Here is a 24,262-nt window from a genome sequence, read left to right as displayed (position 1 = left end):
TAGCATTCCACCATGTAACTATCTTAATGATCCTCTTTGGCCTGCTTTATAGTTAAAGACCTAGTCTAAACTGGTATTGCAGGGGCGCCTGGGTGGCACAGTGGTTAAGCGTCTGCCTTCGGCTCAGGGCGTGATCCCAGCGTTCTGGGATCAAGCCCCACATCAGGCTCTTCTGCTATGAGCCTGCTTCTTCCTCTCCCACTCCCCCTGCTTGTGTTCCCTCTCTCGCTGGCTGTCTCTATCTCTGTCACATAAAAAAAATAAAAAATAAATAAAAAAAAATAAACTGGTATTGCAAAATTGGTAACAGAACAGCTGTATTTCATATTCTTGCTAGTAATTACAATACTGAAATTCTAGCCACCCCTTAGTACAACTCTGGTCATGACAGTTAGTGATGGGATTTCTAAAGTAAATGAACACATACATTCACTTAGATCAGAGTGTTTTCTTCCTAAAGATGTTTCCTCCTAAAACCCATATCCTTCAAGGTATTTTCTGTGCAATAAAATTCATTTCCAAGTAAATTTGGGAAATGTAATTCTTGGAAATTCTCAATACAAATAACATCCTAATTTAGGCTCTGAGAAGGTCTGAAATATAGACCCTATACTTACTATTTATTTGATCACAGAATACTGCATTACACAAAATGTATCATCCCTGTCCCTGCCCTTCCAATTCCACCACAAGAACTAGAAAATACTGACGTAAATACATAAACTTTACCATTGGGTCAAGTCTCTCCATTAAAAAAAGACAAACAAACCCCACAATATAGTTGGTCCTACCTCACAGAAATGAATTCACTAACTTGCCCTTCATCAATATATAATTTGCCAACTATATGAAAATTGTGTAACATCTATGAAATCTTTTTTGTATCTACTGTAGTAATTGTATCTCATGAAGAGTAATTTTTTTTTAAGATTCTCCTATGAGGCAAAACAATTGCTTTTAATCTTACAAACACTATAGTTCTTTTAATTATGTTTCTCTCTTCGCTTAGGTACTAAGACAAGTACATCCAAATCTGTGAATTATACAGAGTGTATTTCCATGTACCAATTTTGTTTCTGACATCTTTGTTGTTTTTTTTTTTTACTGATAATTTCTCATTATTCCCACTCCCTGAATTATTTGCTTGTATCTTTTCTATTGCTTGTATTGTTTTCCTAGGCAACCTCAAATCCTTTGTGAAATGAGGCAAACTGTCAGTTCATTGATTTCTTTCTTCATTTATTCTACAACTATTGAATAAATCCCTCAGAGGTATTCCTGTGCTACCAGTGGATAAAAAGCAGTGACTAAAACCAGGTTCTGTTCTCGTCCAGCTTACACACCAGATAGGAAAGATACATAATAGCCAAATAAAACAAGACATAGATTTGTAATTACAAATCATGAAGAAGGAATTGAAGAGGAAAGTAGGCACTGGTGATCTAATAGGAAAGAAGATACACTTGACCTTTGACACCTTGGCACTTAAGGCCTGTGAGGGAAGGTTACTGAAACCAAACCCAGAAATAATGCAATAAAGAGTCAGATCATGTAGTTCCTTGAATATTGTGGTCAATGGCTTAGTTTCTATTTTAAGGGTTGGTGATAAGATTTGATTTATGTTTTAAAAAGACCATTCTGGCTGTGGTACACAGAACAGGTTGGACAGGAGTAAGTGTAGAAACAGCGCAGCTAGTTAGGGGGGTGTTATGGATTGAATGTGCCTCCTCAAAATTCTTATGTTGTAATCCTACCCCCCAGTGTGATGGTATTAGGAGGTGGGGCTTTGGGAGGTGATCAGGTGGTGAGGCATAACCCCCATGAATAGGATTAGTGCTCTTATAAAAGAGACATCAGAGAGCTCCCTCCCTTGTTCCATCATGTGAGGACACAGTGAGAAGACAATCGCCTATGAACCAGGAACCTGGCTCTCATTACACACTGAATCTGCTGGCGCCTTGACCTTGGACTTCCAGCCTTCAGCACTGTGAGAAAGAAATGTGTGTTGTTTAAGCCACCCAGTCTATGGTATTTCTGTTACAGTAGCCTTCATGGACTAAGATGGGGTTGCTTCAATAGTCCAACAAGAGAGGATAGTGATTGGGCGAGGGCACTGGCAATGCAGATGGAAAGAAGGAGACAGATTCCATATATTCTACAGAAGTAGAATTTACTAAGTTTACTAATGCGTTAGATATATGGGATGTTGAAAGAGAGAAATCAAATTTCTAGGTTTCTGGCTTAAGCAACAAGAGTGAGAATGAAATAACTGGGAGAAGAACAGGTTTTAGGGTAGTAGCAATGACTTCTGTTTGGGGCATGTTGAGCCCTAATTGCTCAGGGGAGATAATAAACTGAAGAGGTACATTTGGGAGTAGTTAGTGTAGATGGTGTTTAAGGCCCTGGGAGGGGCCGGGATCGCCTAGGGACAGAGTGGAGGTAGAAGGAAAAGGGGGAAAGTGGATGAGGAAGATGAAGATCTGCTGACCAGAATGATCCAACAGACAAAAGAGGAGGGAGAGTTCGATGGTCTTGGAAAGAGCAGGGATAGGTCAAGGAGGGAGTCCTTGGGAAAATGAGAAAGGGTTATAGTAATTTTATTTTATTTTTTTTAAAGATTTTATTTATTTATTTGACGGAGATAGAGACAGCCAGTGAGAGAAGGAACACAAGCAGGGGGAGTGGGAGAGGAAGAAGCAGGCTCATAGCGGAGGAGCCTGATGTGGGGCTCGATCCCGTAACGCCGAGATCACGCCCTGAGCAGAAGGCAGATTCTTAACCGCTGTGCCACCCAGGCGCCCCAAGGGTTATAGTAATTTTAAAGTATATTGTTTTTGTTTTTTTTCTGAGTCAGAACATATTGAATTAGCCTAAAAAACATTTTTCTTGGTGTTAACAGCAGTCAAGCCTCATTTTTTCTTTAACAACTTTATGCATCCTTTGGAACAAACCACTCTTTTGGAATAAAACTCTTTAGAGCATATCAATATGTGGGGAAGTCAATGTGGGTGAAAGCAACTGAAAATATAAAAAGCACAATCCAAATTTACCTAATTTCTATCATATTGACCACAGAAGATAATCCAGATGTCCCTTTCTCTCAAGCACACAATCATTCCCTACCTACATCCACACGTTCAAAAGACAACATTGACTCTCATTTTATCAAGATCATGGTCAAGGCCACTTTACATGAAATTCCTCAACTTTCCCTTTCCGCTTATTTCTCTGCGTCCTTGTCCACTCTCTCTTCTTCCCTACAGTCAGAGAAGAAGACATGTTCATCCTTCTTTCCCATTACAATTTATTTCAGATCCAACATCCTCCTGTCTCCTTGAGAATCATCTCCCCTCCTTTACATCTTTGACAGTGTGAGTTCCTCAGACTATAAATATGCTTCAGTGTTCTTCAGAATAAGATCCTTGCCACAAATATGTCACTCCCCTCCAGTAATCCAATCTTCTTCATTTGATTACATAACATCTGCAAAAACTAGTTCTACACCCAGCTGCTTATCATCCAGCCAGTAGAGATTGGCTCTTACTGAAAGTGTTTATTTCAAGGTTACTTTTGACTTCATTACGACCATGCCAAATATATATATATACTTTGTTGTCCTCATTCTTTATGACCTCTCAGTGATGTCTGACAACGCCTATGTATGACACTCTTATCTAGAATTTCACAACACTTCAATTTCCTGGTTCTCCTCTTAGTTTTCTGATGAATTTTTTGGTTTCTTTCTCTCATGCACTTGACAAAATTCAGAATAGTCTATTCAGAATACTTCAGTTTTTCCATCTTTTGTCGGTGAACTTTATTCACCCTGTCTCTTCAAAGAAGATGAGTTGGAAAGCTACGTTTCTACTCTTGATCTGTCTCATGAACTCCAAACTGGCTGCACAATGTCCCATAAGTGATGATGTGCTGGTTAATGTTCCTCTGTGGAAAAAATGTCCCGACATGTGCCAGTTTTCATGGTGTCAACATTCCCACTTTGGTCAATGTCAAGCTACCAATGTGGCATGGACCTGGGAAGAAAAGTGTCCAATCAGCTCTTTCAAGCCTGTGTAAGCAGGCTCCAAAATACCAACACATGATAAGCCCTTCAAATTCAATATACCAAGACTGGATTCATCATCTACCCAAACTGCTTTATCTACTTCCAGAGATTATAAATAGGCATTAAGAAACCCTTCTTTCTTAGTGGCCAAGGGATTCAGTCCCATTTTTGCTATATATTTAGCGGCCATTTAGGTAAGTGATTTGCTTGAAGGGAGGAATACGTCCATCGACTAATTCATTTACACAGAGCTGCTTCCAGCACTGGCTAACTTACTATACATAATGTTTAGAGGCGTGGAGGGTTAAATAATTTATGCTAATATTATCAATTATTTGTTTTCCTTTAAATTTTAACACTCCCATTTTATTATATAATTATGTTGTTTCACATGGGAAGGACAGTTAAATTACACAATATTTCTTATTCTGGGGAGAGTAGGAAGAACTGTATACATTAAAACACACACACACACACACACACACACACACACACACACACACACACCAACTTTGTTTAATAGAGTCTTTTACCCACCACCTGGATTTCTCATCAGGAAACCTCTAATTCTACTATATGTACCCTCTAGGTGCCATATGTTGTAATTATATAGAGAGCCAAGTGTTGCTCTAATTAGATCATTTGGCAAAAAGGATTTAGAAACACCATGATGGATATTTACTAGTAGTGATCTAATTAACTCTGGCATATCTGTGACTGAAATATGAGGATAAAGCTATACAACAGAAATATAGGGTCAAACACAGTGTATGATCCTAGACCTTCAATATTTACATCGCATCTATGCATCTGAGCACTCTAGCAGATTTTATTTCTAGAGACGACAAAGTTAGGAGGAGCCCAAATTATCTGCCTTGTGTCTACTGAGAAGGCACAAACACTGCATGTCTGGTTTTAATATCCAGTCACATCACTTCAGTTCTAATTGCTCTTAATTACACGCCACTTTGGTTTGAATATTTTCATGATCACTTAAATCCATTTGACGCTACAGAGCTATTTTCTCTGAACAAAGGCACTGCTGAGGTAGTTCAAGGACTTAATTTACCTCTTCTCCAAGGGACTTAGATGGTTCTAACCCAGCCCTGAAATCAGAGCATGCCTCCTTCCTCCCAGGAAACTATAAAGCCATGGATCTAAAGGCTGACAATTTATTATTAAAAATATCAAACAACAGTAAAAACTTCTTCTGACCAGTCACCTTACCAATATTAAAGGTGCCAGCAATATTCCACTGCTTTAAAAGAGACGTAATGAAAGCAGTGCTTTAGTTTTTTTAATAATTTATTAACTTATCACCAGATTTCATGTTCTCTTTGCAGTAGAGAGAAGCATCTAATGCTTGCTCCTTCTTCTAGTAAAGCTGGTAAAGACACGGCCTCTGGCCTAAGTGATACTTGGATTTGAATCCCAGCTCTAAAACTACCATTCAGCTTTGCAGCCGATAAATACCCTCTTTGAGCCTAGGTTTTCTTATCTAAAATCTAAGGTTAACAAAAGGATTGATCTCATGATATTTTTCTGAGGACTAAAGGAGAACATACATGAAGTGTTTAACAGAGGGCATCATAAACACTGAAAAAAAGCTCGGTATTGTTGTTGCTAGTACTATTATTAACAAACGGGATAAAAATGATGGCTACAAGATAACCAAAAAATACATGAAAAGAGCCAAAGTAATAAGTATCCTGAATCCCCAAGGATTCCCAAAGCCCAAGGTTTAATCATGAACGCACTAGTGACACAAAGGGAGATCAAAGTCTCATTTTGACTTACTAGCCACAGATTTCTGAGCTTTTCAGAGTCAAACTGAATCACAGTGTTTCTGTCACTATTATTTTATATTCGACAACATTATTTTGTAATGTTAATCATCTCTTGTTAAGAATCTGAAGCATCTCCCTACTGATTCTTCTTCCATTTCTTCCATCTCAACTCTAAAAATACCAAATCTTCCACCTGGCTGGATCCCTCTTACCTCATTTCTTGTACAAGACTGGCTTGGGTCCATCACTTCATCTTGCTTAAACTCACTTCCTGTTTGGAGCCGATTTTGCCAGACTCTGCCTGACTCTGACTGTCTCCTCCCCTTTGTTCCCCAAGCACTGCCATGTACTTCTGTTTGGGTTCTGTTATGTTAACTTAAACTTCACTGGCTTCCAAATGGTTTCACGTGTGTATATATTGTCACAACAGCTGAATTTTACAAAACTCTAGGAAGCAAGTCATGATCGCTATCTTCTCTCCTCCTTCAACAGCACTAGACTTTTATAATTTTTATAATCATGAAATTAAAATGAAAACACTTATGTAAAACAGTCTATGTAAAGCACAGATTGTCAACCTGGAATGAAGACTGCCTATCACTTCATTCTTTTACTGGTTTTAAAGAAATTTGGGGAAAAGGTTCAGGTTCGTACTTTATTCTCCATTCCAACATCCTTTACCCTCTGTGTAGATGAACATATGGTAAAGGAGAGAAGAAAAAATAGAGAGGGGGAAACAAGCCCTAAGAGGCTCTTCATGACAGAGAACAAACTGAGGGTTGATGAAGGGAGGTGGGTGGGGGATGGGCTAGATGGGTGATGGGTATTAAAGACGGTCCTTGTGATGAGCACTGGGTATTATAAGTGGTGAAACATCAAATTCTACTCCAGAAACCAATATTGCACGGTATATTCACTAACTAAAATTTAAATTAAAAAAAAAAAGGTTAAGTCACAAAGGATGAGTAAAAGGCATGGCAAACCAAAATAAAGCCAAAATAATAATAAAAAAAATAACCAAGCAAAGGGAAGGTCTTAGATCCTATTACTAGGAAGATGTTTCATTTATTTTTATTTTCTTAAAAGATTTATTTATTTATTTCAGGGTGGGAGGAAGAACAGAGGGAGAGGGAGAGAGAAACTCAAGCAGGCTCTGTGCTGAGCCCTCGAGGGGGCTCAATCTCATGACCCACGAAGTCACAACCTGAGCTGAAACCAAGAGTCAGGTGCTTCACTGACTGTGCCACCCAGGTGCCCCTAGCAAAATGTCTTAATACCCAGCATTGTTAGCAATGTGCCATGAGTTGGCTTGGGCGTTGGTAAACTTTTCTGTAAAGGGCCAGAAAGTAAATATTTTCGGCTTTGCAGGCCAGGCAGTCTCTGTTGCAAGTGTTCAACCCTGCCCTTATAGTGCAAAAACAGCCTAGACAATTTGTAAATGAATGCGTATGGCTGTGTCCAATAGAACTTTATTTGTGAACACTGAAATTTGAATTTCATCTAATTTTCATGTGTCACAAAATGCTATTTTTCTTTTGATTTATTTCCTAGCATTTAAAAATGGAAAACCATTCTCGGCTTGCAGGCTGTGCAAACACAGGTGGCAGGCTGGATTTTGGCCTGTGGGCTCTAGTTTGTCAAGTCCTGGATAAGAGCATTCCAGACAGAGAGAACAGCGTGTTTGAAGGCTTTGTTGTAGGAGGAGTAAGGACATTTGAAGAGGTGACAGGAGGTCCACATGGACTTCTTACTTCAAGAAGTAAAACTGAGGGCAAGTAAGTGAGAAAGCAGGAAGAAGAGTGAGGATGGGTGGGACCAGTGGAGGGGGTCTCACTGGTCATGTGATGGGTTGTTTGTACTGAGGTCAATGGGAAGCCACTGATACAGTGTCACACCTAGCAGTGCATTAGAGTCACTTGGGAAAAGTAAAGACAAATTCATGTTCCTGGGTCTCATCTCAGAATTCCGTAGAAAGAATGTTGGGGGAAGAAGAGTGGGATTCTCATTTTTAAATGTACCTCTGTTGGTTCTGCAGCAGTCAGCTTAGCCCTGGTCTGTGGACCTGAATTTGGAAACTACCTCTGGATCTCCGTTTTAGGATTGAAGAAACACTGCCCTGGGAAGGTCAAGTGATTTCCCAGATGGGTGCACAGTAAATCACAACACATGCTATCTGAGTACACACACTGAACTCAACTGATCAAGGACAGGCAACAATAGGAAGCGTGAAGACCCATGCCAAAATCATTCCCTAATTCTGCATGTTCCTCAGTGAAGTGCAAACTCCTCGGATTGCCATGCAATATCTTTTGAAGCCTGATTCCAAGAAAATTTCCAGCCTTATCTCCCTCTGCTCATTCATCTCTATTTTCCATTTGAATATGTTTCATTCTTGTACTCTTTCCACTTAAATATCCCACTACCTTCTCCACCAGTCTCCCCCAAACATCAGATGATTTTGGACGGTTTATACACAAATATTGAGTATTTAAAGTATTTTAGGTACACTCCCAGAAGTTGGGGGTACTCAAACACACATGTGCTCAAACACACATGGCCCCTTCAGCCTGTTATGGGAAGTGAACATTAATGAAATAATCATACTCACGAATATAAAATTTATAAATTCAAAAGAAAAAAAGAAAGAAAGAAGGAGGGAAAATTAGAGAAGGAAGGAGGAAAATTCCAAAGTCCCAACTCCCAGGGAAACCAACTCTGACATTTTGGTAAAATTCCTTCCAGGCTTTTTCCTATGCATATACATAAAACTACCTATATGTGTATGTGTGTTGAAAACTATAGAATGATTTTTTATATATTGTTAAAAAATAAAATTTATAACTTTAATAGGATGAAAAGTCTCTATCCTTTAAACCACTGTAGAAATTGCATCCCTTTTTTAACAATACCTGTAGAACCCAAATTTAAATTAGGTGATTTTCATAATCTCAAATACATCTTGTACAGAGGAACTGTGTGATGAATGTTTATTGGATTGAATTTATCAGAGATGTGATATGGGAAGTTGCATCTTGTGGAAGATATGAGTGAGGGATGATTCCAAATAAACCAGTTAAGGGGTTAGTTTAATAGTTGCAAAGTTCATACAAGAGATAATAAGGATAGAAACTAGTACAGGGACAGAAGATTGACTAACAAAAAGAGGATTAGACACCTGGAAAAAATTTTTTTTTTATCAAGTGTTGCCTTTACATTGGGGACTTTATTTCAGATACTTCCACATGAAAATTCAGTTCTCTTTTAAGCATGTCTTGAGGCATAACCAATACCATGAATCAAACAGTTAGTAGTCCCTGCTTGAATTTGGCCGTCAGTTTAACCCCTGACTGCAATACAACATGACATGCTCTACTGAGGTAAAAAAGGTTTGTGGCTGAGGAGAAGTTCATGGAGTCTCCTGCAGCACTGGGTGTGTGTATCATGACAAATGTTTAAAAACAAATCTCTCTAAATTCTTCTGCAACTGTACTTCAGGGGACTTAAAGTCATAACTATTTTGTCCATGGCTCTAGGAGAGATAAACTGAGGCAATGGAGGAAATTTGTAGGTCTGAATTTGGAGAGCAGGATAAGCTCTATTTCCATAACTGCACATGCAAAATTAAAATGATATAGTACTACCAATAAGCAAGGCAACAGATTCTATCTAGAGCAATGATGCTCATGGTGCTTCGATGTTGTTTTGCCTCCAAGGCAGGATTTCCATTATTATGGAGATGAACTGCCTCTAATTATTGCAATAACATAATTGTTCCCCAGGGCAGAATTCCTAATAACAGAGCTATATAGCTCCGCAGCAACTGTAAGAGATATCCTGAGTGCAGGTTTCTCATTAAAAGCACATATATAGACACTGTGCTTCCAGACGAGAAACAGAACGCCTTAAGCAATAAACTCTCCTTTCTGCACTAGGATTCGATCGGCCTTTTGGGCAAATACCTGCCATCACATTTGCTCTGCATCCCAGACTGCCAGAGTCTTCAGACCAGGCTTTCATACTTTATATACAGCATGGAGTTTTGTAGCCCTGTGCTGGGATTTGCCTCCATGTATTACATGAATTTCAACTCTTCCAAAGGCCTTTGGGAGAAGAGGCATATTAGGGTCATGATCTAATTTCACCTCGGAGGCAGACTTCAGTGTCTCTAGGCAAGAAACATGAATATGAATTTTATTCCTATTTGGGTTGAATATTCTCATGGAATGCTAGACTTGATCTGATTAGACTGCGGGGATCAGGCAAACCTAAACATACATTACAGTCTGTGAAGAAATGCCTAAGAATGAAGATGTTTATACTGTCTTCAAAAGTGGTCCACAGTGGCCTGAAAGTGTTCTGTCCAAGGTGATGTCAAGGCTCCTAAACCCAGTGGTCATCTTTGAGCTATTATTTGGTTGGGTATCTTGAAGGCACCAAACGCATATTCCCTCTTGAACCTTTCTGCTCCCTTGGTTTCTGTTTGTTACATTCCCCTATTTGTTTTTCTATGCCTTTGGGCCATCAGGCTCTGCTTCTACCATTTTGTGTATGTGGCTGTTCCTCAGGGTTACTCCCTTTGATTCACAGATGCTCTTATTTGACAAAACTCTGTCTGGATGAATTTACCCACTCCATGGCTTCTTATCTACTGGCGATATGTAGGTCTCATTGCTCTCCTGAACTCAGACCTATATTTCAACTTCCTATTGGGCACATTTACTGAGCACTTTTCTCTATACTGGGTATTGTCCTAGAGGCTCCTATTATAGAATGGAACAAAATATGCTCAAAGGGCCCAATGTCACCACAGGAAGAAGAAGAGGGAGGCCCAAGAGGAGGTCAGAGTTATGTGATGTGGGAAGGCTCATCTTGGTTCGCTTTGAGGATGGAGGAAGGGGGCCATGAGCCGAGAAACATAGTTGGCCTCCAGAAAGCTGGAAATAGATTCCTACCTAGAGTCTCCAGAAGGAACACATGATTTTAGCCTAATGTTGATCTCCAGGACTGTAAGATATTGTATTGTTTAAGTCAAATGAAATAAAAATACACATGCGCACGCACATAGACACACACTTACCTGCACAAATTTTTGTTCTTGTGGAATTTACATTCTCATTGGGTGGAGGGTGGGGAATTCATGAATATGTAGTATGTTGGATGGTGATAAGAACTACGGAGAACATAAAGCAGATAAAGAGGATGGGGTTTTTACAATTTTAAACAGGTTAGTGGGAAAAAATTTTTTTGCTGAGTGATACTTGAATGGGAATTCCTATTTATTTGAATGTGACACCTCCACTTACAGGCACTTCAAATTCAAAGTGTTAATATTAATCTCTTTATTTTCTCCTCTCAAACTTGCTCTCTCTGTAGTCCCTACTGTGGCAATTGGCACAACTGGACACCAGCTGCTCAAGTTAGAATCCTAGGAGTCGTTTTTACCCCCTCTTTCTTTATACACTCTTTCTACTTACTACATTAAGTCTTTTTAAATTTTACCCTTTAAAAGCCCATTGATCTTCCTTCCTTTACTCTCAAGAGGCTGAAATCATCACCCTTTTCATTTCCATCCCAGACTATTGCCTGCAATTGGTCTCTCTGCCTCTCCAATCTTGTTCCTCTCTGATTCTTTTCCATGTTGCAGGCAGAGAAATCCCTTCACAGTACTTGTATGACAGTGCACTCCTTGCATAAAATCCTTCAATTCTCTCCAGGTTCTTCTAGTTCAAGTCTAAACTCTGCAGACATAAAATTCAAGGCCTCCACAATCTATTGCTGGCCTACATTTTTTAATGTTCCTTCTCAGTATATCACCTTTATGACATATGCCCTAGGATTACTGAAAACATATTGTTATTTTGCTACAGGGCCCCTGCATTGGTCTATGAGCATCGTGAGGCCTGGGTTTATGTCTCCTCTTTCTCTCTATCCCTACTAGCAAGCAGAGGGCCTAGCATATGGCAAGTCAATGTATTCTACATTCACTGAACAAAATTGGAGTTGGCTAGTTTGACAGAAGAGTCATGACGCTGTTATGAAACCATGCCTGTGACATGCAGGCTGTAACTTTGAGATTCTTTCCAGCCACATTCAATGGCATATCTGTATCAGTGATTATCCACTAGCTTGACATAATCTATTAGCCTAATGTCTAAAAGAGAGGAGAGAAATTCTCAAGCATGAGTAAGAATAAGAAGTCTTTATTTACACAATGTTAACTAGAGTAACATTTCACTCATTTCTTCAGCTTCAGCGAGAAGTAAAATATTTCCTTTAAGTGAATTTTCCAGTCAACTAGACTTACCCCTTTAAGCACTAAGATAATTTTTAAAAAATAACCTTTGGGAGTAAGTGGTCTTTCTATGATGTATTATACACTTGCCTGCCTTACTAATCTAAGCTCACTGAAGATAATTTTTCCTCTTTAGAGACATCATATAACAGTAATTATCATATTTCACTACAGAGATAAAATAAAGCTATTTGTTCCCTTTATTAATACTGCTTTTAATTCTAGGTGGCATACTTTTATGAAAACAATGAAAGAAATGATCAGGATAGTGATAGGATGTGAAAATAATGTCATATGAACAATATCAGGGACACTTAGGCTTGGGAAAGAACTGAAAGAGGGCAGGACCATAGCCTGCCAATCTCTATAAAGGGAAGGGTTGGTGGTGGGGAAAAATCAGATTTGTCAGCATAACTTCAGAAAGTGAAACAAAACACAAAGAATGAAAGTTACAAGGATATAGGTTCTGAAGAAAAAAATCTTCAAACAATTAGTTAGGTCCCCATTATTAGATGTAGCCAGGGAAGGATAAGAGTCCAGCCATTGTGGGGAACCCTTGTCCTGGACTGGAAGGTGGGCTCTGTGACTACAGTAGGAATTTGGCATTGTTGTTTATTCATCATTCATTTATCCTTGTTCTGGTATTGGGGCTTTAAATTTCTTTGGGGAAACCCTTCTCAGTCTATGTGGTTTGAAGTGGAGCCCCATGTGCCCTCTGAGGATCAGTGACTCAAGTTCTCCTACATAGGGCATCACATCCTCCTTGAATGTATTTGGTTCAGGGGACAACACTGACCAAGGCAGGTTTATCCAGTTAAGTGAAAATTGATTCTGAAATTGTTATAAGAAGCTAGAAAAGAAGGCAGGATGGGGCTGCTGACAGCTGTCCTAGCGGCAGGAGAGGAGAGCCCATTGGAAGATGGAGTCAACACAGAAGGCAGGGCTAGTGAGAGACGAAGAGTGTGAGAGTCCTGATGCCACCTGTGAGCTCCTGAGGCCTGCTGCATCATCAGTCAGTCCGTCCCCAGCCTTCCCAGACATGTGAGCCAAAGTACTGAAGCCAGTCTTGACTTGGGTTTCTGTCACACCGAAAGAGCCCATCCTGATTCAAACATGGGTTTAGGCTCCTTATAATTCTAGGATCCTAGGTTTTTATCAGTGATTCACCTACTTTTGTATTTTGATGTTTTGCTTCTAACAGATCAACTACCATCTCATCTGCTTCAAGTGCCTTCTATCTAGAAACTAAAAGTAAACAAAATTATCAACCTTATTAGTCAGTAGGCTTAATTGGTCACTTAATCAAAATAATTTTGCTGCTTTGATGGTGACGATAGGTGTTTCCTGAAGACTCAAGTACTTGGGCTTTGTGACATGTCATACCTGTTTTAAATCTCTGATATTGCCTACACTCTGGTAGCTGGAAATGTGTACAGGAGAAAAAGAAATGTTTTATGTACATAATTACAAAGCTATGAAAGTTAAAAATTCAATCTTTCATTTAGATGCTTCATATAGACAAGGCCACTGTGAATACGCTTTAAATTTCTAAAGGCATGAAAAATCAAAATAAACGCATACAAACATATTTTTTAAATAGTTTACGTGCTAACATTAAACCAGTCGTTCTGCATCTATATCCACTGGAATAACTACAATATCACCATATGATTAAATAAGATAAAAACTTAAAACTGTTGCTTCATATACTTTTATTGTAAATTCGTTTGTAGGCAGTTGCTTAAAGAAATTACATATGTACTAAGCAGTGTTTGGCAAAGTCAGTCAAAACGAAGGGAGAACATTACTAAAAACGGGTGCTTGATCATAAAGTTTTGTTTCACCAAAACACTGCTTATACCAGCATTTTGTACTTAAGATATTAATAACTTTTTACTCAAAGGTTAAAGGTTTGCCCTTTGATTCTTAAGATTTCACAACTCAAAAGAGGATTAGGGCCTATAAGTCTGTGCATTAGAAACTATAACTCAGCACTGGGCACAAAGAAGTTTGCCTTTTGTGTTAGTCTAAAAATGTCAATCTTTTCCTAAAATAGGAGTTCTAAAATTTTTCGCTCATGAATTGTTTTGCTTACTTACCCACTTAGTTGCCTTTCTCCTTTACCAGAAAAAAGGGAGAAAAATGACAAAATTTCTTCTCTGCCAGTGAGATAATATTAAGATCTTTCTTATTTTTCACCTTTTCAGAAATTATGAGATGTACAATTGAGTTTAAATCTTTCTCAGAAGTTAAAATCCAGTGACTCACAGAGTAAACTTGGTCTATGGATGTATGACCCATGTTGTACTAACATTAAAATAAAAAAAAAGGAGTTGCTGACATTTAAAAATTAAGAGAGTTCAAATAAAAGCCCAGATTTCTAGCTTCTCTTGAAGAATGAAAAGGTAGGAAGGCACTTGACCTGCAACTCCCTATGGCAGCAATAATGCTAGAATTGAGTGGCAGGTGTCTCCCTTGGATGGGGCACACCATCATTCTCCTTTATATTACACCTGCTCAGCTTTGGGACTCATTTACATTACCCAAATCAGTCTGTCTGCTTAATACAACGTGAGTGAGGTAGAAGGAAGGAGCAGCTGTGAGTACACAGCACCCAAGTGGAGAAGGAAGTGCTAATACTGATAGTTTGGGTCATGCCTGGTGACTCTGGCAGTGGAGGTGATAAATACCAAGACTTGGATAATGATGGGGAGTTGCCTCAGTTCAAATACATCTTTAGTGCCATATAAATGCTGAAGCAGTATGTGAACCCTATTAATCAAATCAGTAGGAGAAAGAATGAAAACTGGAGAGAGAAAAGCTTTGTGGTAAGTCAAGTGGTAGAAACAATCAATGAAACTCACTCATCAGATAGAGTTCTTGATATTGATATACCATTTTCCCAAAGGTAATTTAATCAATGTGTAACAATGGTTAAGCTATAGCAGTGGTAAGCAGTCCTTAATACTGTTCAAAATATTAGGTTATCTTTTTTCTTTTTTTCTAGACATATACTAAGATTGTATTTCCCTGCTAGAGTGAACTTTTGAAGAGCATGTGACTTGTTTTGGCCAATGAAATGTGAGTGAAAATGAAGTGTTTCATTTGTGGGCAAACGCTTTCAGTGGCATGTTTGGCCACTCTCTTTCCCTTCTGCAATACTGATGTCCTGGATGGTGGTACTCTACCAGCCTTGGCTGTTGAGGGCAGCAAAGCCACCCGCAGACCCCTGAGGGGCATGCAGTGTAAATTACAAATAGACTTTTCTTGTTTTAAATCACTGCACGTTGTTTGTTACAATAATGTTACTCTAACTTCATTCATTCATGGATTTCGACATGTCTATTACCTATATTATTTTAAAGTACTTTTTCTTTATATCATTGTTAAATTAAAAAATTACAATGTACCCTTAGTCTAAGCATTACATGTGGTATATACTAGTTATATTTCAATTGTGTTTTAATAAACAAAGTAAACACATAACTATTAAAAGTAATCTTACATGCCACCTTCTGGTAAACATAGAGGTAAAATAGGAAATAAACCCTAAGGCTACAAAATAAGAAGCTGTGTTCTCAAGATCCAAGTGTGGCTCCTAATTTGAACACCATGCCAATATTCAGTGAAATACACTACTTCCTTAATATAAGAGAAATCAGGAAGGGATATATATTACAAATTTAAATATGTGTATGAATACACCATCTATAAACCGTATCAAGTTTGTTTGCAAAAATCATTAATAAGGACAACATCATCAGTGCAAAGATCTAATTTGCACATGCAAATCCAAAGGTGTACAGGTGTAAAGGGTAGATATGGATACATTTTTACAGGCTTCCACATTGCATCCTTGAGTACTTGACCTTTAGCATCAATTAAAATCATTATATATACAGCTAGTAAATGATGTGACATAAACTCGTGCATAATTACCATTTTCCAACAGATTGAGTAGATTACAGAAAGGCATGGGGGATATTTTATAAGGGTGATAGACAAGAAAAGGTCTTACAGATACCTGCCATTTGGTGCAATTTGACCTAACCCCAAACAACCCATTATATATATATATATATATATTTACACCGCATAAACAGCATGCAGTCTAAATGCAATTCACATATAAAAGGAAATACACAAGTAAAGAGTTGTATGTCAGAAAGAAAAAAAAACTGTTGTTTCAAAAAGATGTTACTAAAATAATCAAAACTATGTTATATGAAAAATGAGTTTTGGAATTAGCAATATTTAGCCTCAAAAAAAAAAAAAAAAGGAGAAACTATTGAGACATAATAGCCATTGCCAAATCTTTGAGAAGTTGGCACAGCAAAGACACACTGGCTTTCTTCGTTTAAGCAAAAAGTAGTAGTACGGAGAAAAGTGGGTGAATCAACAAATTAAGGAAGATTTTTCTAGCTGCTCATCTTTGAGCAGCTATGACAGTCAACAGGGATCATGCAATCTCTCTCTGTAGGAAGGGCTTTGGAGAATCTTAACAAGAAGAATTATAGAGACCAGCTGATTTACCACCCTCCCCCAAAACTTCAGGTCTTTGATTAACATTTAGTCCACCAATAGCAGATAGTAAATTCCTCCCTCTAGAACTATTTGTAACAGACAAGTAAATTATTATAGATTAATCAACTATTAAAAATATCTCAAGATAGTACCTTTCATTTTCTCTTAATATGTCCCTTCCTTTCTTCCAGGTGTAGACAGGTTTAGGAGAAGCTTTTGGCTTACATTCAATGACAACTTCACCTCCCACTTTGACAAGAGTTACTCTTTTTAAGAGGGTTCTCGAAAAATCCGGACCCACAGCTGGAAGAGAATACAGAGAATCGAACAATTATTATGGAAGAAAAAAACCTCGCTAGATTATGGTTTAGCCTTTTTCTTTCTACAATGCATTTATTGTTGCCTTGGGCATCAAAGGGAAGTTAATTTTTTTCTAAAGTAAAAAGAGTAGCACTGTACATTTTGATGGGTTTATTAAAAGTGAGGTATAATTTATATATGGTAAAATGCACCAGTTTCAAGTGTACAGCTTGATGAATTGGACATACTGCACTATAAAGATCAAGATACAGAACATTCCATCACTCTACTGAAGGACTCTCAAAAAATTATTTTATGTTCAAATGAATAAAAATTTTAAAATTTCAGGGAACCATAAACAAACAAACAAACAAGAAAATCCACAGGGCACTTTTCTGATTAGGTAGGTTAAAGCATTCCCTCTTTAATAACAGTTTCTGCCTCTGCTCTGTCCCTTAGCACTCTGTGCATGTCTCCATGAGAGAACATGCTGAAATGTCTGTATCATCACCTTCAGAGCTTCTCCTTAAAAACAAGGGCTTTGTCCAGCTTTCTACTCCTGTTGCCAAATGCAATGCTTAGCTCATGCAGGATAAACTGGGGCTTGCTCTTAGAAAACTCAATTCCATGCTCACTATGAGTGTTCTAAAACTCATTTTATAACTCAGGTGGTTATATGCAAATATTGTTAAAGAATTATTGCTTTCCTAAAACAACAGATACATATTTGTATCCTCTCAGAAGGAATTTAAAAGACGCCTTTCTGAAAAAAATCTCCATTTTCTTCGGAGTTAATTAAATTAACGTGATCGAGGATCTCTTTTGAGTAGGGATTCATCTCTTGGAACCTTGATTTCACTATATTTAAAATCCCTGACTCCCTGCAGTTTGACCTAATAGAATTTCAGATTTTAGACATGTTGAACGTGAAATTTAAATACCAGAAATTACTTAAAGGAAGACAGAAAGTGAGCATGTATGTGTATGTATGTGGGTGGGGAGAATGGGAATCAATTTCTTAATTGCAACCAAACCAGATACTAGTGATATAAAAAAATAAAACAAAATTTGGTGAAAGCATGCTAAATTTTTATTAAGTGCTTTTGTTTTGGAAATATTTTCAGTAATTGTCTAGAAAGAAAAGTGGGAAGGTTACTTTTTAAAGGGTTGATGCAACGTATGACTGGAACTAGTTTTATTATGTGAAGGTGAAATTAAGTAGATGAATTTAGTAGGCAATTGATATCTCGATCTGTGTACCTTGGATTGAAGACGGGAGTCTACAATTCGGAGCACAATTCTGTAATGATAAGTGCAATTAATAAGTAATGTGCAAGTTGTTATTGATGTTTCTGGTGTAATGAGATAAACGTATCCTAGTATGATCTGCAAAGTCACACAATAAAAATTATAGGATTATGAGAAAGATAGGGTCAGGGCAGACCTACTCAATATTTATGTAACAACATGCTAAAAAAAAAAAAAAAACCAACCAAAACCTAACACCCAATCACTCCTTGAATTAGCATCATTAAAAAGACAAGTGAGGGGTGCCTGGGTGGCACAGCGGTTAAGCGTCTGCCTTCGGCTCAGGGCGTGATCCCGGCATTGTGGGATTGAGCCCCGCATTGGGCTCTTCCGCTAGGAGCCTGCTTCTTCCTCTCCCACTCCCCCTGCTTGTGTTCCCTCTCTCGCTGGCTGTCTATCTCTGTCGAATAAATAAATAAAATCTTAAAAAAAAAAAAAGACAAGTGAGATTCTTAATAAATACTAAAAAACTACAGAACATGCATGGGTAAGTTGTATGTGTGTATGTGAAGACTGCTTGATGAAAGACAGAAGGAAGAGTTGAGATTGCTAAACTCAAGCAAACAAGTAAAACTGGAAAGACTTTGAAACAAGTAAAATCTGTGGAAAGACTCAGGAGAACCACGCTATCAGCACTGCCATGTCACATGGTCAAACTAAGGAAGAATGTAGGTGAGGGGAATTGTGGGCAACATAGTTTTGCCTCAGATACTGTGTTGATCTGAGTTAGTGAGCTCTGTGTTTGATTGCTGCTAGGCGTGAAATACATGAACAAACCCAACATTTATGTTCTATGGACATCAGTCCCCCGTTTACCACTCTCATACATGCTAGCATGCAAAACAGAAAGGTTTCTAGCACAACGGACTCATTTTCATCTTAAGTAAATACCTGAATTGACACATTAATGTAAAACAAAAAAAAAACAAATTTCTAGAAGTTTTTGAAAAAGAGTATTTTGTGAAATAGAGTTGTATTATATAAAAATCCCTTCTTAAAACTATCTTTCTACACACACATTTTTATCACTTTAGGCAGACATTTTTCATCTGTTCAGGAGGAATTCTGCAATTGCATTTGAAATGAGTTTACATAAATCAAACTGTGCACAACACATGGGTGTATTTGTCAAAAAACTATATATGGCTTTAATGAGATTTGAAATAGCACGATACCGGCCACACAGAAGATAGAAAACACACCTCCCAGTTTCAGAAGCATTTTTCCTGTACTGTTTATGTGCATATTATCTTTTGGATATTCTAGAGATAAGAGTGGCTTTGAATATCTTTAACTAATAAAAACAGAATGATAAATTCAAATCTTTTCCCTTTGTTTACTTAATTTGCTTAATTTAGTTCTTTTGTTATTTAACCCTGCAAATCTATCAGCTTCCACAGGAAGCTGCCTGCTTTCTAAGACAAAATTGTCAAACCTTCATCAGTTTGTGAATACTTGACCCATTAATGGTTTTCTGAACGTTCTGCCCTTTTGTGACCATCTATTGCACCTAAGATTACCCTTAAATGTATGGAATGATGTTTTTTCCGGTCTGCACCCTGTATTTATTTATTTAGTTAATTAATTAATTTTTTAAAAAGATTTTATTTATTTATTTGACAGAGATAGAGACAGCCAGCGAGAGAGGGAACACAGGGGGAGTGGGAGAGGAAGAAGCAGGCTCATAGCGGAGGAGCCTGATGTGGGGCTCGATCCCATAACGCCGGGATCACGCCCTGAGCCGAAGGCAGACGCTTAACCGTTGTGCCACCCAGGCGCCCCTGTACCCTGTATTTAAGGGAAAGGAGCCTGTTAAATTTGACATTCACAGAAAAATTAGGTTTTAAAAGTTACCGGTAAGGTCCCCAGGAGAGCACTATTAGAACCCAACCTTTGCTGGCACTTAAAAATTTAGTACACATTGAAGGTGAAACTTCAGTAGGTTCTTAATAGCTCAGAAAAGGTAAAACCAATTGTCAAATTACTCACTTGAGTCTGAGAGTCGCTCAGATACTGGGGGCTCCTAATTTGCTAAATCTAACGCACTTAGAGGAATATTTCTTACATCAACTACTAGAGGGCACTGCTCTCTCAGTGTTGGAACGAGTCATGTTACAGAACCCCTTCCATTTGGAAAATACAACTTTTTATTATTTATCAATGATCTTTAATCCATTAACATTACATGATCTATGAGAAACACCCGGCTAAAAGAAGCTCTCTCTGTAATTCTCAACTGTTTGGTTTTACTGAATTAAATGACTCTTGGTCACATGTCAAGGGTATTTAAAGTGGCTAAAAGAACCCTTGAAAACAAGTTTTGTGACTTAGTATCATTTCTCAAGAGAGAGAGCGAGGATGATAACTCCTTGACTAGATGTGCAGAGGGAGTCACATTTGGGAAATGTACGAGTGTGATTTTTATCATTGAAGAGGAAAGGATAATTCTGCAGGCAGTCCTTTGCACTTAATCTGTAGAAACATCACTGACAACATCGCCAGTCGATGGAGACTATTCAGTTCGGCTCTTTTAGAAGTTCAGAAGTCTAGAATATTTTAACCTTTATGTATTATCTTTAATTATTACCTCATCAATCCATAAAAAGAAACCTAGAGTTAATGTGTTCACTGAAATGTTTTCACCACTTAAGAGATAATACTAGTATCAGAGTTTAAAACCCCAAGGTTTTTCTGGCTGGCTGGGTAGATAACTAGAAGGCTGGTTACAGTGGGACTCTTCTTTCTAGGTTCATCATTTCAGGATGGTGTATTCAAAATCAGCCGTCTCTAACCAGGGATGATATTCACAAGGAGACTCAACAAAACTCTGAAGTAAGATTTTTCTATTCTACTATCAGCATGATGTGTCCCTTCTATGTTCCTCACACCTGTGCCCTGCTTGTTTTGATCAAATTCATTGAATGCCCTGCTTACCCAGGTCTCCTCCTACTGTGATAGCTCTTATGTTTATGGGCTCCTGCTCCTTTGGGATGGTTATTGTAAAACGAAAGTTACAGTATTTATAGTCACAAGGTTGTTTTGAAGAATAGATGAAATAATACATGTATTGTATATTAAGTACTTAGCCCAATATTTGCTTCATACCTACTCCTCCTCTCTTCTATCTCCACCACCACCACCACCACCACCATTATTAGGGGGCTTTATGCTGAAATATAAAGGCACTTTTTAGGGCCAAATAAATTCATCTTGGTTTGAACAAATTTTTTTATTTGGAAATAATTATGGATGTACAGTTATGAAGATAGAGAGGTCATGTATATTTCACTTAGTTTCTCCCAGTGATTATACCCTACCTGAACATGATACAATATCAAAATAAGGAACGTGATCATTGGTACAATGTGTGTTTTTAGTTCTATGTTATTTTATCACACATGCAGACTTGATTAACTACCGCTGAAATCAAGAACAGAAGTATTCCATCATCGCAAAGATTTCTCTTGTGCAACCTTTTATGGCCATACCCACCTCCCTCCTGTCGAGTTCTCCCTAATGTCTAGAAACCACTAATCTGTTCCCCATCTCTATAGTTTTGTCATTTTGGGAGAATATTTTATACACAGAATCGTATGGTATGTGACCTTTTCAGATATTTTTTTTACTCAGCCTAATGCTCTTGAGATCCATCCAAGTTGTGCATATCAACAGTTAGTGCTTTTTTATTGCTGAGTAGTGGTATCTCATCCATTCGGATATAGATGAAAAATACTTCCTTAATGTTGGCATTTCAGGCACTATGGTAACTGACAAATAGTTTTGAGCACAGGAACCATTTTAAGATTTCTCAACATTTTCTCTGCCAACAAGTAGGATCAGGCTTAGCCTTTTTTTTTTTTTTCTTCTTCTTCTTTTTATAAAAGGTTTGAAAAGCCAAAAATTAATAGTGGAGACTTGGGTGGAAAATTCTTTTCTTATTCCAAGCAAAACATTTTAAAGCCATTTTAGAACATTATATCTTATATAGCAATTAACATGTTGACTAAAAATTATTCTTACGTGTTTGAAGAGCTTCACCTGCTAAACCCTTGTTAATCTCCTTTGAGCTACCCTATTTAAGACAGTATGCATTTTAAAATATCTGTAATCACTTTGACCTCCTTATATCAGTCCAAATTAGTGATTTTATTACATTTGGCACAATGTCCTAAATACTCATACAGATTCATGTCCTTGGTTAGACAAGTAGTGTATAGTATTGTAATGTCCTATTTGATTGTAACTTTCTTACAATCAATGATAGCAATGTTTGTTGAATGAACAAAAGAGAGTCATTAGAATGTGGTAGAGAGAATCCTAGAATTTCAGTGGTTAATACATGATAGCATTTGTTATTAGTGATCATTAGATCATCAATGCCTTGAAGGAAGAGGCTATGTATTATGGATCTATATATCCGTTACTGAGCCCAGTGTTGGGCACAAAGTAGATGTTTAATCAGTCTTTGTTGAATAAATGTATGTTGTACGCGAGAACTCAGAATTCAGTTCAAAATAGGAAATTCTCTTCTCATGATGCTTTGCCTGGATACCACAACCCTTTCTTCCCTCCAAGTGAGGTTATAGATGGCTTCTTGGACTTCCTGGCCTGTATACAGGATACTCCATTCTTTCTGGAGTTGGGTCTTTAGTATAATGAAGTAAATGAAGTAGAATTACCCAAGAAAAACAGTCTGGGCTGTTTATACTCTTAAACTACTTTGAAACCATCTGGTGTGATGGTAGATTATTTAAGAAATGGCTCTCAAAACAAAACACCAAAGAGCTTAGCTTTTAGTGCTCCCCAACTTCTGTGGTATAAATACTTCCAACGTGGCCAATTTCAAGTTACCAACAAGAAGTCAATGAATACTAACCGGAGAGGATACATAGACTCAGCTACTAGCTTCAAGACATAACTTCCTTTCTCCACTTTCCCCAAGCACACTCTTAAGGGGCAGTAAAGGTCAAGTGGGCCCTGGGAGTTCAGCTTTCCCCAGTTTTGGGCCCTTCTCTGAAGCAGTACCATGATCTCCTCTTTCCTCCCCAGGCACTCTCAACCAACCAACTCAGGGCTGAGAAGATAGGAATTCCGACACCCTTGCATTTCCATTGATGGTTTCATTTTGTTCTCTAAGGCTCTGTGAGTCAAGGTATCACAGTAGTTTTAAGGGCTTCAGTCATACATGCCCTCCCTAGATACGCAGGCTCAAGAGAAACCTTCAGTGTGGATAGGCAATGTTTATATTATCCAGCAGTGACTGATTTCCAGCTTATCGTGTTCCTTCCAAAACTCCTCACTAAAGGGATTTTAACATGGAAAGAGAACACAGATTTTGCCTTTGTGCTATGTTCACTTTCAACCACATTCAAAAGGCTTCCTTAAAAGCAACCTGCCTTACATTAAGTGTAAAATTAATTTCTTCAGGAATGTAGAACCACTGTCTGCTGATGTTGGGGAAAAAAAAAAGCTGGACTGCTCCTTATGCAAATGCTTTATTTCTGGTAGAAATCATCTCACATGATTGATAGAGCTTCTGTCAATACTGGGTTCAACAACGGAAACATGGATTAACTGTATGTACAGTGGTGATAAAAAGAGAACAGCCTTGTCATTATTCTGCTCTCCAACCCCCACCGGCTTTTTAAGTTATAAAGCTACTCTGTTCTGATAGCTTAAGATTGGCTACCAAAGAGATTTACAAAGCAGATTCCAGAGCTGTGGCACCTAAAGTGAACTGATCACGGGAACCACCTGGAGGAGCTTATTAAGTGTATGTAAACGCTCCTGAACTCTACCCACCAGGAGAGGGACCTGAGAATTTACAATTTTATAATTTTTGCCACTGAAAATGTGATCCCTGGAGAAGAAACACTGGTGATCATGTGGAAGCTTGTTAGAAATGCAGAATCTCAGGCTCTATCCAGGACTTGAAATCAGAATCTAAATTTAACAAGATTCCTAAGTAATTTATACTTGCATAGAAGT

General features: G+C 38.0%; 1 protein-coding gene across 6 annotated transcripts in view; it reads right to left on the bottom strand.

Moving 5' to 3' along the window:
* Window positions 1-24,262, bottom strand: part of CNTN4 (contactin 4) — a 901,169-nt gene that overhangs the window by 111,350 nt on the left and 765,557 nt on the right. For all 6 annotated transcript variants that reach the window (XM_034658663.1, XM_034658662.1, XM_034658661.1 and 3 more), the window contains one exon: window positions 16,819-16,969. In XM_034658663.1, the coding sequence (XP_034514554.1) occupies window positions 16,819-16,969 (151 nt within the window). The remainder of the gene's footprint in view (window positions 1-16,818; window positions 16,970-24,262) is intronic.

This window comes from Ailuropoda melanoleuca, chromosome 4, assembly GCF_002007445.2.
Source record: "Ailuropoda melanoleuca isolate Jingjing chromosome 4, ASM200744v2, whole genome shotgun sequence".
In the NCBI taxonomy this organism is placed as follows: Eukaryota; Metazoa; Chordata; class Mammalia; order Carnivora; family Ursidae; genus Ailuropoda; species Ailuropoda melanoleuca.
The sequence above is the reverse complement of the archived record's forward strand: the minus strand, read 5'-3'. Positions and strand labels throughout refer to the sequence as shown.